The following is an 18,006-nucleotide window of genomic DNA, read 5'->3' as shown; positions in this document are numbered from 1 at the left end:
GAGGGCAGAGGGGAGAGAGAACGTCTGTTGCTCACCAGTGTCTTGACTGAGTCTGAATTCAGTATTCAGGGAACACATAAGCTTTGAGTGAGTTGAATTGAGCGCACATGTTGACTTCCTGTTGTGAGTTGGGCATTGGTGTTTAGCTTCATAGATGACTCTGGAATTTTGTGTAGCCTTTGATGATTCCCTGTGCGATTTTGATATGCGGATGTTCATTTGGGATTATGCTGGGGAAAAGCATTGCTGCTCACATACCACAGTGCCCATGGTGCCTCCGTGACCATGAGCTTGGGGGTCAGCTGTAAATCACAGCCCTTTCTCTCTGTGCTGGGTGCTGTGCGTTAGAAAGTGAGGGCTCACGTCTGTTCCTGTTGTTATTCATTCGCCAAGTTCTATGTGACTCTTTGCAACCCCGTGGACTCCAGCACGCCAGGCTTCCCTGTCCTTCACCATCTCCCACAGTTTACTCAAACCCATGTCCATTGAGTCGGTGATACCATCCAACCATCTCATCCTCTGTCGTCCCCGTCTCTTCCTGCCCTCAATCATTCCCAGCATCAGGGTCTTTTCCAGTGAGTCAGCTCTTCACATCAGGTGGCCAAAGTATTAGAGTTTCAGCTTCAGCATCAGTCCTTCCAGTGAACACCCAGGACTGATCTCCCTTAGGATGGACTGGTTGGATCTCCTTGCAGTGCTAGGGACTCTCAAGAGTCTTCTCCAGCCCCACAGTTCTAAAGCATCGATTCTTCGGTCCTCAGCCTTCTTATGGTCCAACGCGCCCATTCATACAGGACTACTGGAAAAACCATAGCTTTGACCAGATGGACCTTGGTCTGTTCCCATTTGACTCAGCCTAGTTTCAGCAGGTCCCTCCTCAGAAAGCAACGGACAAACAGCAGATGACGGCTGTGGTTTCTTCTTGGCTCTTCATTGCAGAGAGACCGGTGGGTTATCCCTGAGGAGCGTCCGTCCACATTCTTGGGGCATCACCTTCAGGTTCCCAGACAGGAAGATTTCCGGCCGGAAAGCGACAAGGTGGGCATGCTCTAATGTAGAGAGGGGAGAATCTTCGGGAGAGTGAGGTTGGCAGACGTTTTCCATCAAGGGCCAGAGAGTAGATGTTGATAGTTGATGCTTTGTGGGCCCCTGGGTCTCCGTTACTTTTTTCTGCCTTTACCCTGTGAGAACCGCTACTGATCATACACAAATGAACGAGTGTGGCTGAGTGACATCGGTAATACATCGCCAATGGGCACTGGAATTCCAGTGTCATCGCAATTTCAGGAGTGGCAGAATAGGACTGTTTTGATTTTCCTTACAACCATGTAGGAGCAGAGACTCCGTGGATAGCTCCTAAGCCTTACGGAAGGTGGGCAACGTGTGAATCTGCCTGTGGGCTGCAGTGCACCAGCCTTAACCTCGGGAAAGACACCTGTCTCATTTCTCCTCCAACCGTGAGCTCTGAGTTGAAGGGCCTCTAACGTGCGAGTCCATGGAGAGCTTAAGACAGCATCCACATTGTGCTTCCCCTGGTGGCTCAGATGGGAGAGAATCCGACTGCAGGGTAGGAGACACGGGTTCAATCCTGGGGTCAGGAAGATCCCCTTGGAGGAGGGCATGGCAACCCCACTCCAGTATCCTTCCCTGGAGAATCCCCATGGACAGAGGAACCTGGCGGGCTACAGTCCATGGGGTCGCAAAGAGTCAGACACGATTGAAGGGACTCACACTTTATTACTAAGTTGTGGTTGCTCGGCCAAGACCCTGCAGTTGCTCATGGACTTTAGGAATTGTAGGCCCTTCCATGAGCAGAGTGGCTCTGGACGTGTGTAACCAGCCTTCCCCAGGGGACATTTGATCATGTCTAGAGACCTTTGAGGAAGATGTTGGCTCCTGACACCCAGTGGGTGGAGACCAGGGATGTTTCTCAGCGTCCTCCAGGGCATCGGGGAACCCATCACAGAGATTCATGTGGTCCCGAGTGTCCACAGTACCGAGACCGACGACCCCTCCCTGCTCCCATCAGTATTTCTTTCTGTGTTTTGATCGCCGCAGTCCTCTGGCTGTGGGAATTTCACCTGCCGAGTGCTGGATGAGAAAACTGAATGCATTCTGCTTGCTGATGTAAGTGTCAAAGGACCCTCTTGGCGATGCTCGACTTCACGATGCTTTTAGTTTTTTTCTTTTACGCGGTGTGTTGTTGTTGGTGTGAGTGCATGCGTGCTCACTCGTGTCCAACTCTGAGACCGCATAGACTGTAGCCCACCAGGCGCCTCTGTCCGAGGGATTTCCCAGGCAAGAATAGAGGCATGGGTCACCATGCTCATTTAAAGCTGAGGCATCACAATATATTCTGTTGTCGGTCACTCAGCCGTGTCCGACTCTTTGCGACCCTGTGGCCTGCAGCATGCCAGGCTTCCCTGTCCTTCAGTGTTGGCCTGAGTTGACTCAGCGATGCCATCCAGCTAACTCGTCCTCTGTCGCCCCCTCCTCCCCTGCCCTCAACATCTCCCTATTAGAGCACCGAGGTTTTTGAGATACAGGCTGACTCAGAGGGCAAAGCATCACCTGCCTTTATATTTACAGAGAAAGCCACAGGGTTTTGTTTTGGTTTTTTCAAAACTCTGGAGACCGCATTATAGGAGCCGATGACCTCACTTAGGACTCCACCTACCACAGAAAAGGGAATCATCCAGGCCAAGATAAATCTTGCGTATGTGGCTGAAAATCACAGTGTCTGAGAGCTTTCGTAACCAGCCTGTGTACATTCTTGTGATTTATCAGAGGGCCTAGTGCAGAGACTCTCATTCCAGCCCCTTGGTCTCAGAGATAATTAAAGTCTGTAAATTAATTTACAGACTAATCGGAAGCCTTAGCTGGCAGACCCACGTCCTCCAGCAAAGAAGGGAAAGGACATTTTTACATTGAAGCTGTCCGTATCTCCTGAGGCACTTAGCTGCGAAAGCTTGGGGGCCTGAACTTGCATTTCACCGCGTGGACGGAAGGCTGTAAAGTGAAACCGTGCTGTCGGAGTTACGTGTGTGTCTGTCTCTCTGTGACGCAGACCTTTCTTAGCAGTGGCTTGCTGTCATCGGGGTGGACTTTTTAGGAAGGTTTCCCTCTGGACCTGCCTCCCGATCTGGCAGAGGAGTGTGGGCTGGGCAGGGTGTGCGGCTCAGAGGGTTCTAGATGGGGACCCATGGCTGCTCGGGAGGGGACATGTGGTCTTGGCAGCACGTCTGGGCCAGGACACCCCGTCCTCTCGCATCTCCATGCTTCATGCCTGTGTGCACAGGGTCGGAACGGAGCTCACCAACCAGCCACTAATGAATCCGGGCGGGCAAATAGGCTCAGAAAGGCCCCTTTCAGAAGGCCTCACCCTGGGGGTGTTTTTTGATTTCTGTGAAGCGCGTCATTATTTTTCTAACCCGAGGAGGCTCCCTTCTCCCTGCTGTCTCAACCCTGCCAATTTCTTTCCTCCTTAGCTGGGTTGTTCTCATACTGATTTCTGAAGACGCTGCCAGATTTTAATTACATTCTAATGAATGTGACTGCAGTTCACGTTCGTAGGAGGAAATTAGGAAAATACTGAAAAGGCACGCCACATGTACATGGATTTAAGTCCAGCATCATCCCAGCCCTGGAGAGACCGGTGTATTTTATTTTACTGTTTACATTTTAGAGGGTATCTTTTATGTGTACGTGTGTGTGTGTGTGTGTGTGTGTGTGTGTGTGTGTGTGTGGTTTGTGTGGTTTAGTTGCTAAGTCGTGTCTGACTATTTGCAACCCCATGGACTGTAGTCTGCCAGGCTCCTCTAGGCAGACTACATGGAATTCTCTAGGCAAGAATACTGGAGTGGATTGCCATTTCTTTCTCCAGGGGATCTTCCCCACCCAGGGATCAAACCTGGGTCTCCTGCGTTGCAGGCAGATTGCTTACCCACTGAGCCACCGGGGGAGGCCTTGTGTGTGTGTACAAAATGAAACTTAGGCACACGCGCATTCCATTTGAAGCCTCCTTTTTTTTTTCACATAGCACTGTATCGTGGACGTCATCACCAGTCATGAAAATCCTTTTGAGGACTACAGTCTTACTAGGTTACTTCATTCTCTTATTCAGATGGTGGCGTTAGTGGTTAAGAACCCGCCTGCCAATGCAGGAGGCTTTCAGTCCCTGGGTTGGGAAGATCCCCTGGAGGAGAACAGGGCCACGCACTCTAGCATTCTTGCCTGGCGAATCCCATGGACAGAGGAGCCTGGCAGGCTGAGGTAATAGGGTTGCAAAGAGTCGGACACACCGACGTAAGCTGGCACGCATGCGTGCCACTGCTGGGCATGTGAACTCTGGTGAGGAAAGAATGGTTCTTTGATTATGTTTATAATTTTGGACCATTGGGCTCCCAAGTAAATAAATATAAATATAAAATTAGTGAAAAATCTTACCTTGGGGGGGACTCTTTTTCTTACTGTAGAATAATATGCATGCTAATACTCTTTAGTAAAATGAAGATAAGTCTGAGGGGGAAGAAAAGAAGCTGAAACCACTGTTGACATTTTCTTGTTCTGTGTCCAGTCTATTCTGTATATATATATTCTGCAATAGCTGAAGTCCAACTATAAAAGCCATCATTTATTGAATAGTACTCATTACTGTCTCTGAACAACAAAAAAAAGTTTGCAGTCGTTTTCCAGCAGTTACGTGGCGGCTTCGTTTCAGTTAATGCAAGCAGAGCAGGTGTGCAACCTGCTGAAACAGGCTTGCTTCCTCTCCACCTTCGTCTCCAGCAGTGTGTACAAGAGCATTTATATGTAAATGTTCATGCACACATTAAACTTCTAGTCTCATAACTGGCCACTGGAAAACACAGTTTCCATTTGAAAAGAGAGCAATGTTATGGACTTCCCTGGTGGCTCGGTAAAGCATCCGCCTGCCAATACAGCAGACACAGGTTGGATCCCTGGGTTGGAAAGATCCCCTGGAGGACGAAATGGCAACCTACTCCAGTATTCTTGACTGGAGAATCCCATGGTCAGAGGAGCCTGGCGGGCTACATTCCATGGGGTTGCATAGAGTTGGACACGACTGATCAGCTAAACCACCCCCAGTGTTATGGAGAAGGGAAGCCAGGGGGTGAGACCTACTGCGTTGCAGTCGGCAGAGAATCTGTGAAAGCGCCTTGCTGCAATGAGGTCATTTACAGCAGATTTTCCAGCAGCTCTGGCTCTGCACCCTCACCCCGCGTGGAATCAAGTCCCAGAGCCCTGAGCCTCGTCCAGAAGATCACTTTATGCGATGCATTCTTCCAGCGTCCAGGCCAGCAGACTCGTGGCAGAGACAAGACCTCAGACCGACTTTTTCTTCCATCCCTGGAGAACGAAGGAAGGGATGCGTGAGAGGATATTAAGAGACCACATCCTAACGGCACCGATTTGCTAAGAGAAACTTCTGCCACGGATGATATCACGCTGAACACCACGCTCCCCACCCTGGAGTCACTGTGCGCCGTCACTGTTTCCGAACCAGGCTCCCCGCCCATGGGCAGGGAAACTCACTCGCCCTTTCTGTCTTCATCTCCCAGAGCCGACGTTCAAGTGGCTCTGTGGTCATTACATCCTTCAAGATCATCACAGAGCAATTCAGATTTTATTGTTTGGGGAGTGGTCCTGTCCCTTCCTGGAGTAGGAGAGCATATTAAATACTGTACACGCAATACAGCCAAACCCTTAGACACCATTTCCTGCTCCCTTTAAAAAAAAAAAAAAAACTATTTTTTTTACCTTTGTATTTGGTATCGGGGTGCAGCTGATTAACAACATTGCTGTAGTTTCTGGTGGAATGCAAAGGGACTCAGCCGTACATTAAATGTATCCCTTCTCCCCCAAACTCCCCTCCCATCCAGGCTGCCACATGACATTGAGCCGAGTTCCCTGTGCTGTCCAGCAGGTCCTTTTTGGTTCTCCATGTTAAACACAGCAGTGTGTCCGTGTCCATCCCACACTCCCTAACTATCCCTTCCCCCATCCTTCCCCCTGGGAACCATACGGTTATTACAGAGGATTGAGCAGAGTTCCCTGTGCTGGACAGTAGGTCCTGTTGGTTCTCCATGTTAGGTATAACATCATAGACACGACTTCTCTTGCAACTGAATTTCAAACTGTTTTGTGACCTTGGTTATTAAGAGTCTTTTGCCACCTGGAAATTAAGTTGTTAAAAAAGGAAAAATACTGTAAATAATCTTCCCTTCAGCTTCCTGATGGATTTCAGCCCCCCAGTGGTTATTTATGTTGGAATACTCATGTTAAGCAGGAAGTCTCCAGACGTGTCATCAGCTTACACTGATTTTTTTCTTCCTCTGAAACCAGAACAGTGAGGGAATATGTGGTTTTTACCACACAGTGAAGATGGTCATTTCCTTTCTGCCCAGTCACAACCGCAAAGATCTCAGATCTACCTAATGGGAGGTGCCTCCAATGAAAACTCTGGAGAAGGGCATGGCAACCCACTCCGGTATTCTTGCCTGGGGACATCCCATGGACAGAGGAGCCTGGCGGGCCGCAGTCCATAGGGGTCACAAAGAGCCGGGCGCAACAGAGCACTGACATGCATGAATCATAACTGGGTCAGGCAAGAAAATAAACACCATGTCACTAATCGAGAACCCATTTTTGTTGTTGTTTTTGGAGGCGTGTTCCTTGGGGGCGAGTGTGGCCTCTCTGCTTTGAGGATGCTTGCAGGGGGGCGGAGTAGGATTAAGAGCCCTCCTGGGTCTCTGCGGTGCTCAGGGCCCTGGTCTGGAAGTGTGCAGAAGCGTGTCATCCTCACCACCTTCCCGGGGGAGGGGGAGGGCAGCGGTTTTTAGCATCCACAGTTGGCATAGGTGGAAAATTGAGGCCCGCGGTCCACAGCTGCATAGGGATGAAGGTGCAATCAGCATCAGGCCTCCTGGCTCAGCCTCAAGCCCCCCCTGACACCCCGAGTGCCACGTTCTCTGTTCTCCTTGGTGCCCTCAGGACATGATTCCCCTTACCTCCAGCCAATCAATCGTTGGAGGTCCGAACCATCGCCCTGGGGTTCCCCTAACTTCGTTGCAGCCAGCACAAGCATTTTCCTGGAGGAGGGCATGGCAACCCACTCCAGTATCCTTGCCTGGAGAATCCCAGGGACGGAGGAGCCTGGCGGGGCTACACATAGTCCATGGGAGTCGCAGAGGGTCGGACACAACTGAAGCAACTTAGCACGCAGAGGCATTCTGAGCTCTGTAAGACTCCTGCTTGGCTGATGACACAGGCCGACTCCTGCCATCTCAGAGTCCACGGTCCAGGCACACAGGCTGGTCTTCCTGCTCCTGGGTCCCGGGGAGCACTCAGCCCATCCTTGAAGATGCCGGGGTCTCAGCCAGTCTGCCACGGAATCGAACTCTGTTGGTTCGGTCTGTGTCCATGGGGCGGCTTGCTGACTCCCCGCCTCCTGATAGAAGTCACGTCACTGTGTCGATGACTCAGCTCCTTGCTGATGTGTGTCTTGGGGCCACGTGGGTGCACCCTGTCGGTTCGGTGACCGTCAGGTTCAGCATGGAACTTTGATGTGTGGGAGGTTGCTGTGAGTCATCTGTGCTGCAGAACCACAGGTGTGAACGGGGCCACGTGGTCACCCCACCTGGGGGTGTTGACAGGACTGTGGGGGTACCCCCGGTAATCTTCCTCGTCTGTCCACAGAAGGGCCAGCTGGTGCAAGCAGCCACCTTCTGTCCCGGGGTTCTGTTGAAGCTCGGTACCAACCGCTGCAGGGTCTTCATTGAATCAAGTCGCGGTGTTTGTTCTCATTTTCTGGTGCCCCTGATTTTGTCTCCGTTAATGTGGTTAATAGATGGGTCCATGCCAGCATTCTAAAACGCATCAGCTCATGTTTTGGGGGGTACTTTTCACCTGTATGTTTATATGTTTAATTGTAAAATCTTTACATAAGCAGAAAATACAGGGGAAATTTTTCACCTGTATGTTTGTGTGTTAGATAATTATAAAAGCTTGATGTCACCAAAAAATACAGGGGAAAATTTTCACCTGTATGTGTTTAGATAATTATAAAGCCTTTATGTTACCGGAACGTATGGCAGGAATCGGGCATTAGTTACCTCCTGAGTATTACATGTGTTAATTGTTTCCCAAAAGAATTGCGATTGAGGAGGAACACGCAGGCAGTGTCTGAAACGTCTCTCCGCTTTCTCCTCTCGCCTTTTCCGACAGAGGGTGGCGGCTGCTGCTTCGTAAAGACCTCATCCCCGCGAGGTGAGGCTAAGATGAGCATTACCAGTGACGAGGTGAACTTCCTGGTGTACCGATATCTCCAGGAGTCAGGTAAGAAGCTGGCTTCCTGCCCGGAGCGGGGAGAAAAACACCTTCTTCCAACACGCCACCTGCAGGGCCAGCAACCACGGATGGAAAACCCGGGCTATAGAGAAGACAGAGCTCCGGACACGCTCATTCAGAGGGCTGAAGGGAGGTGGAGAAGGGGCTGGGCCGTCCTGCTCTTGGGGTGGGATGAGAGAACGTGTTCTTGTTTCCGCTGGACATTTCTGTTCACCTGAAGCCAGCCTGGAATGAAGATCAAGTGAAGGGAAGGTGAAAGTCGCTCAGTCCTGTCCGACTGTTTGCGAGCCCGTGGACTGTCTGGTTCATGGGATTCTCCAGGCCAGAATACTGGAGTGGGTGGCCTTTCGCTCCTCCAGGGGATCTTCCCAAACTGAGGAATTGAACCCAGGTCTCTTTAAACTGCAGGCAGATTCTTTACCGTCTTAAGCCACCAAGGAAGTACCTCTAATAAAGTGAAGTCAAGTGTCAGTCACTCAGTCCTGTCTGAGTCTTTGTAACCCGAACACCTATAACTGACCAGGCTCCTCTTTCCATGGGATTTTCCAGGCCAGAATACTGGAGTGGGTGGCCTTTCCCTTCTCCAGGGGGCCCTTCCCCACCCAGGGATACAACCCAGCTCTCCCGTACTGTAGGCAGATTCTCTACCAGCTGAGCCACAAGGGAAGCGCATTAAGATGAAGAGCAGCTCTGATAGATGTGGTGAGGGGCGAGGAGGATTTGGAGTTCTGGGTCCCCGTCCTCGGGAGGGCACTTGTGGTCTGGTGTATAGGTATGGTGCATCTATATGGGGGTGGGGCAGCTGGTGTTCTTGGCCCCGACTATAGAGGAGGGTATTTATGGGCTGGTGTATACGTATGGTGTATATACATGGGGAGGTGGAGCGGTTGGGTGTTCTCAGCCCCCACCATAGGGAAGGCATTTGTGGGCTGATATATAAATACGGGGGGGAGGGTGGGTAGGTGTGTGTGTGTGTGTGTCTGTGTGTCTCTGTCTCTGTGGTTTTATTTATTGGACCCAGCTGCCAACTTATTGGACCCAGCGTGCGTGCGTGCGTGATTGGTGTTCTGGGCAATTTATTGGACCCAGTGTGCGTGCGTGTGTGATTGGTGTTCTGGGCAATTTATTGGACCCAGCGTGCGTGCGTGCGTGCGTGATTGGTGTTCTGGGCAATTTATTGGACCCAGCGTGCGTGCGTGCGTGCGTGATTGGTGTTCTGGGCAATTTATTGGACCCAGCGTCCGTGCGTGCGTGCGTGCGTGATTGGTGTTCTGGGCAATTTATTGGACCCAGCGTGCGTGCGTGCGTGGGTGCGTGATTGGTGTTCTGGGCAATTGATTGGACCCAGCGTGCGTGCGTGCGTGCGTGCGTGCTGTTCTGGGCAATTTATTGGACCCAGCGTGCGTGCGTGCGTGGGTGCGTGATTGGTGTTCTGGGCAATTGATTGGACCCAGCGTGCGTGCGTGCGTGCGTGCGTGCTGTTCTGGGCAATTTATTGGACCCAGCGTGCGTGCGTGCATGCGTCGTGATTGGTGTTCTGGGCAATTTATTGGACCCAGCGTGAGTGCGTGCGTGCGTCGTGATTGGTGTTCTGGGCAATTTGTTGGACCCAGCGTCCGTGCTTGCGTCCGTCGTGATTGGTGTTCTGGGCAATTTATTGGACCCAGCGTGCGTGCGTCGTGATTGGTGTTCTGGGCAATTTATTGGTCCCAGCGTGCGTACGTGCGTGCGTGGGTGCGTGATTGGTGTTCTGGGCAATTGATTGGACCCAGCGTGCGTGCGTGCATGCATCCGTGATTGGTGTTCTAGGCAATTTATTGGATCCAGCGTGCGTGCGTGCGTCGTGATTGGTGTTCTGGGCAATTTATTGGACCCAGCGTGCGTGCGTGCATGCGTGTGTGCGTGCGTGCGTGATTGGTGTTCTGGGCAATTTATTGGACCGTACGTGCGTGATTGGTGTTCTGGGCAATTATTGGTCCCAGCGTGCGTGCGTGCGTCGTGATTGGTATTCTGGGCAATTATTGGACCGTGCGTGCGTGCGTGCGTGATTGGTGTTCTGGGCAATTGATTGGACCCAGCGTGCGTGCGTGCGTGCGTGATTGGTGTTCTGGGCAACTTATTGGACCCAGCGTGCGTGCGTGCGTGCGTGATTGGTGTTCTGGGCAATTTATTGGACCCTGCGTGCGTGCGTTCGTGATTGGTGTTCTGGGCAATATACTGGACCCAGCGTGCGTGCGTCCGTCGTGATTGGTGTTCTGGGCAATTTATTGGACGGTGCGTGCTTGCATGCGTGCGTGCGTCGTGATTGGTGTTCTGGGCAATTTATTGGACCCAGCATGCGTGCGTGCGTGCGTGATTGGTGTTCTGGGCAATTTATTGGACCCAGCATGCGTGCGTGCGTGATTGGTGTTCTGGGCAATATACTGGACCCAGCGTGCGTGCGTGCGTGCGTGCGTGATTGGTGTTCTGGGCAATTTATTGGACCCTGCGTGCGTGCGTGCGTGTTTGCTGTTCTGGGCAACCAACATAGGGTATTTCTGGGCTGATGTATACATTTGGGCTTCCCTGGTGGCTCAGCTGGTAAAGAATCCGCCTGCAATGCGGGAGACCTGGGTTGGGAAGATCCCATATATATATGTGGAGGTGGGGTGTTTGGTGTTCTTGGTGCTCACCATAGGGAGGATATTTATGGGCTGGTGTAAATGTATGAAAGTGGGGTGATTTCATGTTCTCGGCCCCCATCGTAGGAAGGGCTTTTGTGGTCTGGTATATATGTACAGTATATATATATAGGGAGAGAGTAGGGTGGTGTTCTTAGCCCCCACCATAGAGAGGATATTTATGGGCTGGTGTATACATATCGTGTATATACATGGCAGTTGGGGTGATTAGATATTCTCAGACCCCCCACAGGGAGGGCATTTGTGGGCTGGTGTATACATATGATGTATATACATGGGGAGTGCGTTGATTGGATGTTCTCAGCCCCCACCATAGGGAGGGCATTTGTGGGCTGGTATATACATATAGTGTGTGTGTGTGTGTGTGTGTGTGTGTGTGTACACACATATATATAGGTGGGTGGGGTGAGTGTGTGTGTGTATACACATATATCTATGGGGGTGGGGTGTGTGTATACACATATATCTATGTGGGTGGGGTGAGTGTGTGTGTGTGTGTATACACATATATGGGGGTGGGTGTGGGTGTGTGTAGACACATATATATGGGGGTGGGGTGAGTGTGTGTGTGTATACACACATATATGGGGTGGGGTGAGTGTGTGTGTGTATGTGTGTATACACACATATATATATATGGGGTGGGGTGAGTGTGTGAGTGTGTGTGTGTGTGTGTGTGTGTATACACACGTATATATATATATGGGGTGAGGTGTTTGGTGTTCTTGGTCCTGACCACAGAGAGAGCGTTTGTGGGCTGGTTACAGATGCGTGTACAGAATTGCTGTGGGGTAACTCAGTGGGGTGGCTTGAACAGAAGTGCACCATCCCAGCCGTGGAGGACAGAGTCCGAAGCAGGGTGCCAGCTGGCTTGCTTTCCTGCCACGACTGTTTGCCTCACGGGGGTCTGCTCCAGCCTGTCTGCCAGCTTCGGCTGGACCGTCTTTGGCGCTCCTTGCTTCCGAGGCGCTTCGTCCCCCGAGACCTGCCTTCCCCTTCACGAGGCGCTCTGCCTGTGTGCGTGTCACCGTCTGTCCACGTCTGTCAGATTTCTCCTTTTTGCAAAGACAAGGTCATACTGGATTTAGGGGGCTCACGGTACTCCAGCACAACCTCGTCTTAACAAATGACATCTTCAGGGACCCTCTTCCAAACGCCGTCACATCCTGAGCCGTACTGTGGGCCAGGACTACCAAGCTGGGCAGTTGCAGGGGACACAGTTCGAGCTGCAACCGTCGGTTCTGCGCGTATTGAAGCTTTATTCACTTTGTGTCACGTTTTCTGTAGTCTGCAAATTGATTATTCAAGAAAGAAGCCAGTTCTCGCATCCCACTTCCACACATGGCTGTCATTGAGGGTGATCGAAGTGTGAGTCCCTGGGTCCAGACTCTTCCAGAATCAGCCCACAAGGGTGAGATGGGCCAGTCTTGCAGGCGACCCAAATGGCTCAATACTGATCCTTGAACAAAAAGGATGAAATACGTGGGGCATGCCACATGTTATAAGTAAACCTCTCCCCACGCAAGCCTGAGGTCCTGTTTCTGCTGTCAACCCTAGCTAGCATTATTCATGAAAAGTACACCTTGTTTCTAATATACAGTGGACCATTTGGATTAGCTCTTGCTAGATGTTTCGTATAAAAAAAAATGATGAGCAGAACAAAATGTACCACCTCATCCCTCGTCAATCAGGGAGGTCACACCCACGGCTCTAATAACTTAACCTCGGAAATTAACCAGGAAATCTCTCACCTGGAGTCCAAGTGTCCTCCCAGCACTGATCTCGTAGATTCCCAGAGGTGTCTGCAGATGAACATTCCACGTACCAAACCCTGCCTCCCTGAAGACTTCCAGCTTGGAATTCAGGATTCTTTCCCTTTAGAAACACCTGCACAAAAATAGGCTGAAAAAGTGCGGTCCAAATGTGTAAACAATCTTAAGGTGAAATTGCCATCCCTCTGTGAACATGAGGATAAATAGAGACTTGGGAAAGAAAACTTTTGTGTAACCTAGAGAAAGGTTTCTCCCGGTGGGCAGTCCCTAGGGCCCCCCAGGGCAAGAGCGTTGCTGGCCTCTTTGAATAAACACAGAAATGTCTATCCCTCCCCCCCCTGAGAAAAGCGAGACTTCCTTTTTTAGGATCTGTTTACATTTGTCTCACATTTGTTGAGAAACTTTCTGTAACCAGGCGACTGAGAAAGGAGCCTTGGGAGACGCAATGTATTCCATCAATGCCGGTTGTGTGTAGCATCTGCTGAGCGGCTGTCGTAATTTGTCAGCCTCGAGTAGGATCCCATAGATGGAGTGAGGAGTTAAGAGATGACTGTGTGTTCCTCTGACGACTGTGTGCGTCCGGGAACTGCCTCTGGTACCCCCACGAGGGCGTACTCCAAAGCAGAAATGCCTAATGTTGTGAAGCTTTCATGGTGGGATTGCTTAACATTTATCTCAAATCTTCACACTTTGGTCAGCTGGTGGTTTAGTTGCTCAGTTGTGGCTGACGTTTTGCAAGCACGTGGACTGTAGCCCACCAGGCTCCTCTGGCCGTGGGGATTCTCCAGGCAAGAATACTGGAGTGGGTAGCCTTTCCCTTCTCCAGGGGATCTTCCCGACCCAGGGATCGAACCCAAGTCTCCCGCATTGCAGGTGGATTCTTTACCAGCTGGGCAACCAGGGAAGCCCAAGAAGACTAGAGTGGGTAGCCTTTCCCTTCTCCAGGGGATCTTCCCGATCCAGGGATCGAACCCAGGCCTCCTGCACTGCAGGCAGATTCTTTCCTGATTGAGCCACCAGGGAATTTACTGAGCAGCCGCCAGGTGGACAGAGCACCTTCTTGGCTTCATAATGTCTCCTTTCTAGCTGAAAGGGGGGAAGGAAGAAGAGGGGAGGAAGGAAGGAAGGGGAAGGAAAAGAAGGCAGGAAGGAGATGGAAGGACTCTCCTGATCAAGTATCTGTGCTGTCTCTCCTTTACCAGCATCAAACCCATCATCCATAAATTCTCTACCATGCTAGGAGACTGACTCAACTGCCCCCAGTGTGGCTTCTCCACTAGGGGTTTGAAAGTTCCATTTCCAAGTCTTCAGTCGCGTCACCCCGCCCCCGCCCCCTCCCGCTGCCCCAGGCTGTGTGTGTAGAAGGCGTGCGTGTGCAGGAGGTTGAGAGACGGTGCATGGGGAGGACCCTGCAGGGAGGCAGGCCTCTGGATCCCGGGGCGGGGGTGGGGGTGGGGGTCTGCTGTTGGCTTTACAACCAGGCAGTGAGTAGACCCAGAATATTCCACCCCGCCTCGAGGCACAGGTTCTCTGCCACCACAGGGGCTGGGCTGGTGCAGAGTTGTGCAGCACTTGTGCCAGTCAGGATGTTCGGGGCTGCAGGGAAGATGGTCCCCATCAGGACATTGATTCCTCACGCACCCCACCCCACCAGATAGCTGGGAGGTGCAGTACGGAAGCAACACTTAGTGTTGCGACAAAATGCACATCACATCTCCGCAAACTCAGGAAAAGTGTCTTGGAAAGGGGCTTCCTTTTCTGCCCTCAAGAGGCAGAATTCGCAGCATCTAGGGTTCCTGTCTGGCCTCCCTCCACCCGGCCGTGGATTCCACAGCCTCTAAGGCAGACGGGATTTCATGGCGTCACTGTTGTCTAAAGCAGGGGCCGTGCCAGTGGAAGGCGCTGTCTGCATGCTGTTGTTTCTGGTTGCTCCTCCTGGCAGCCAGAGAAAGAAGATCGGTTAGTGAGCAAGGCTTTTTTTTTCTTTTTTCCCAGTTCAGCTAGAGATTTTGAGCAGCCCCAGCAGCAAAGTGTTTATTTTTGCATGAGTTGCGGCTGTCCGCTTTTGAGGGCTAGGAGTCCATCGGCCTCTGCCTCTTGGGGGTTAATCATGGGTCACTTTTGTCATCCGGATGATTTTGAAGAAGCAGATTGAGGGAGAGCGTCTCTGCCACCCAGCCCGTCAGTTCCCTTCATGATCAGTGTCCAGCTTCTCCATCCCTCCGCACCTTCATCTCTACCATGGTTTTGTTTTTTTTTACATAGAGTATAATTTTCACACCAGAAAATTGACCCTTTTTAGAGTACAAATGTGCAGCACCTGCCAGATGTTCAGAGTGATGTAAACACCTGCACAAACAAGATATGGAGTGGTTCCACCACCCCAAAAGTCCCCCTTGAACCTTTGCTGTCTACCCCTCACCCCACCGCAGCTGCTGGTGACCAACCTAGACAGCATATTAAAAAGTAGAGACATTACTTTGCTGACAAAGGTCAGTCTAGTCAATGCTGTGGTGTTTCCAGTAGTCATGTATGGATGTGAGACTTGGACATCCAACTTGATAAAGAAACTGGAGTTTCAGTTTCTTTATAAAGAAAGCTGAACACCAAAGAACTGGTGCTTTGGAACTGTGGTGCTGGAGAAGACTCTTGAGAGTCCCTTGCACTGCAAGGAGATCCAACCAGTCCATCCTAAAGGAAGTCCGTCCTGAGTATTCACTGGAAGGACTGATGTTGAAGCTGAAACTCCAGTTGTTTGGCCACCTGATACGAAGAGCTGACTCACTGGGAAAGACCCTGATGCTGGGAAAGATTGAAGGTGGGAGGAGAAGGGGATGCAGAGAATGAGATGGTTGGATGGCATCACCGACCTGATGGACATGAATTTGGGTAAAGTCCGGGAGTTGGTAATGGACAGGGAGGCCTGGCGTGCTGCAGTCCATGGGTTCGCAAAGAGTCGGACACGACTGAGCGACTGAACTGAACTTGATATGCTTAATCCCTAAGTCATGTCCAACTCTTTGCGACCCCATGGACTGTAGCCTGCCAGGCTCCTCTGTCCGTGGGACTTCCCAGGCAAGAATACTGGAGTGCATTGCCATGCCTTCCTCCAGGGGATCTTCGCCACCCAGGAACCGAACCCACGTCCTCTGAGTCTCCTGCGTGGGCAGTCAGGTTCATTACCGTTGCCCCACCTGGGAAGGCAGAAGCTAAAACTCCACGTGCATTGATTTGCATGGGTATTCATGCAAATTCACCCAAGGTATTCATGGCTTGGGGGAAGTATTTCCCCCACCTCTAGCGCTGTGACCGACATCTGCACACCGGGAAAAACAGAGAGAGCCCTTCATCAAAACCATTTGACGACTGTGGTGGTAGCTTTGACAGCAAACCAGAAACTCGAGTGAGAAATTCAGTTTCCCTAATGTTTTGTCAGGTGTTACCAGGCTGGGTCTCCCCAGTGGCTGTCATTTGAAACACTTTAGACAATAAAAGCAGCCTTTGGTTATGGCGCAGATGGCAGAAATTCATTTCGCATATATCAGAAATCAACACAATGGTGCATTTCTCTGCTTATTGTGGGGATTTTGAAACGTTCGCGCCGGACGTGCTGCGGTCCATGGGTGTCTCAAAAGAGCCTCGGGTACGAGTTAGCGACTGAACACGACAACAAAAAGACCCTCGAAGGACTTCCCTGGTGGTCCAGTGGTTAAGACTTCACCTTCCAACGCAGGGGTTGTGGGTTCGATCCCTGGTTGGGGAGCCATGTGCCTCGAGGCCAAAAATCCCAGAACATAGAACAGAAGCAACATGGTAAGACTTTGAATAAAGACTAAAAAATTAAATGAACACCTTTGAATAAGATTGGAAACTCCTTATACAGTGAAATATACTTCCTGTGTTGTCACGATTCATGCTCAAGAGGCTAATCTATTATGCATATCTGTTGCCTACGTTAAGCACAGCCATACCTGCTGTCTCCTGCGAGGAGCGCTGGTGGTTTTCAAACGTAAGCACCTACACATGGGACGCGTGCTATTTTCTATTGTGGTTCAGTTGCTCCGTCGTGTCTGACTCTTTGCGGAGCCCATGGACTGCAGCACGCCAGGCCTCCCTGTCCATCACCGACTCCTGGAGCTTGCTCAAACTCCGTCGAGTCAGTGATGCCATCCAGCCATCTCATCCTCTGTCATCCCCTTCTCCTGCCTTCCATCTTTCCCAGCGTCAGCGTCTTTTCCAGTGAGTCTGCTCTCCGCATCAAGTGGTCGAAGTATTGGCGCTTCAGCTTCAGTATCAGTCCTTCCAGTGAGTATTCAGGGTTGATTTCCTTTAGGATGGACTGGTTTCAAGGCCATATCTGCACTCATGTGACTGGCCAGGTAGAATCAGGCATGTTTCATTTGGTTTACATAATACACACATCTCTCTATATTACCCTTGTGAATACATGTTACATAGCCAGACTCTTGAGGTTTTCAGTGGAAGGTAGATGGCATTTTTTTCATTCATTTTGTGGAGCTTCTGTTAAGAGAATGGTTAGAAAGTTTTCCTGACCACGTAGCACACACATATGTCCTGTCTTGTCCCCCCCCCCCCCACCACCACGGCAGATTTAGAGTAAGATTTAGGTGGCATTTTCCCTCCACAGGCAAGTCCAAGCACAGAGCCGAAAGATGGTTCTGTTCTGAACACACAGAGGTATGTATGGCTCTGCAGAAATGTTCCTGAGCAGTGTGAGAATTATGCATATTGGTGGTCCAGGGATTAAAAATCCATCTGTGGTTTGACAGCGGTTTGATCCCTGGCCCGGGAAGATCTCACATGGTGGAATTCACTTCATAAGTGCTTCCCAGGTGGCTCAGTGATTAAAAAAAAAGCCTGCCTGCCAGTACAGGAGACCTGGGTTTGATCCCTGGGTGGGGAAGATCCCCTGGAGAAAGAAAGGCATCCCACTGCAGTATTCTTGCCTGGAGAATCCCATGGACAGGGGAGCCTGGTGGGCTACAGTCCACGGGGTCACAAAGAGTCAGACACGACTGAGTGGCTTTCACGTAGATGCCATGTGCCTAGGTGATGCTCACACACCGATCAGAAATGAGGAAAGCTGAAGGTTTGCAGTCAGGTGACCCATCAGCTGAATGTCACTCCCTGGTTTTGACACTGTCCTACGGTAAGAGAAGATG

At 51.0% G+C, this 18,006-nt stretch overlaps 1 protein-coding gene across 5 annotated transcripts in view; it reads left to right on the top strand.

The window, feature by feature from the left end:
- Window positions 1–18,006, top strand: part of TBL1X (transducin beta like 1 X-linked) — a 250,968-nt gene that overhangs the window by 181,148 nt on the left and 51,814 nt on the right. For all 5 annotated transcript variants that reach the window (XM_068961982.1, XM_068961980.1, XM_068961984.1 and 2 more), the window contains one exon: window positions 8,248–8,358. In XM_068961982.1, the coding sequence (XP_068818083.1) occupies window positions 8,301–8,358 (58 nt within the window). In that variant the 5' untranslated portion in view covers window positions 8,248–8,300. The remainder of the gene's footprint in view (window positions 1–8,247; window positions 8,359–18,006) is intronic.

The sequence above is a fragment of the Capricornis sumatraensis genome, chromosome X (assembly GCF_032405125.1).
Source record: "Capricornis sumatraensis isolate serow.1 chromosome X, serow.2, whole genome shotgun sequence".
Lineage (NCBI taxonomy): Eukaryota > Metazoa > Chordata > Mammalia > Artiodactyla > Bovidae > Capricornis > Capricornis sumatraensis.
This window is presented reverse-complemented; position numbering and strand designations above follow the sequence as displayed.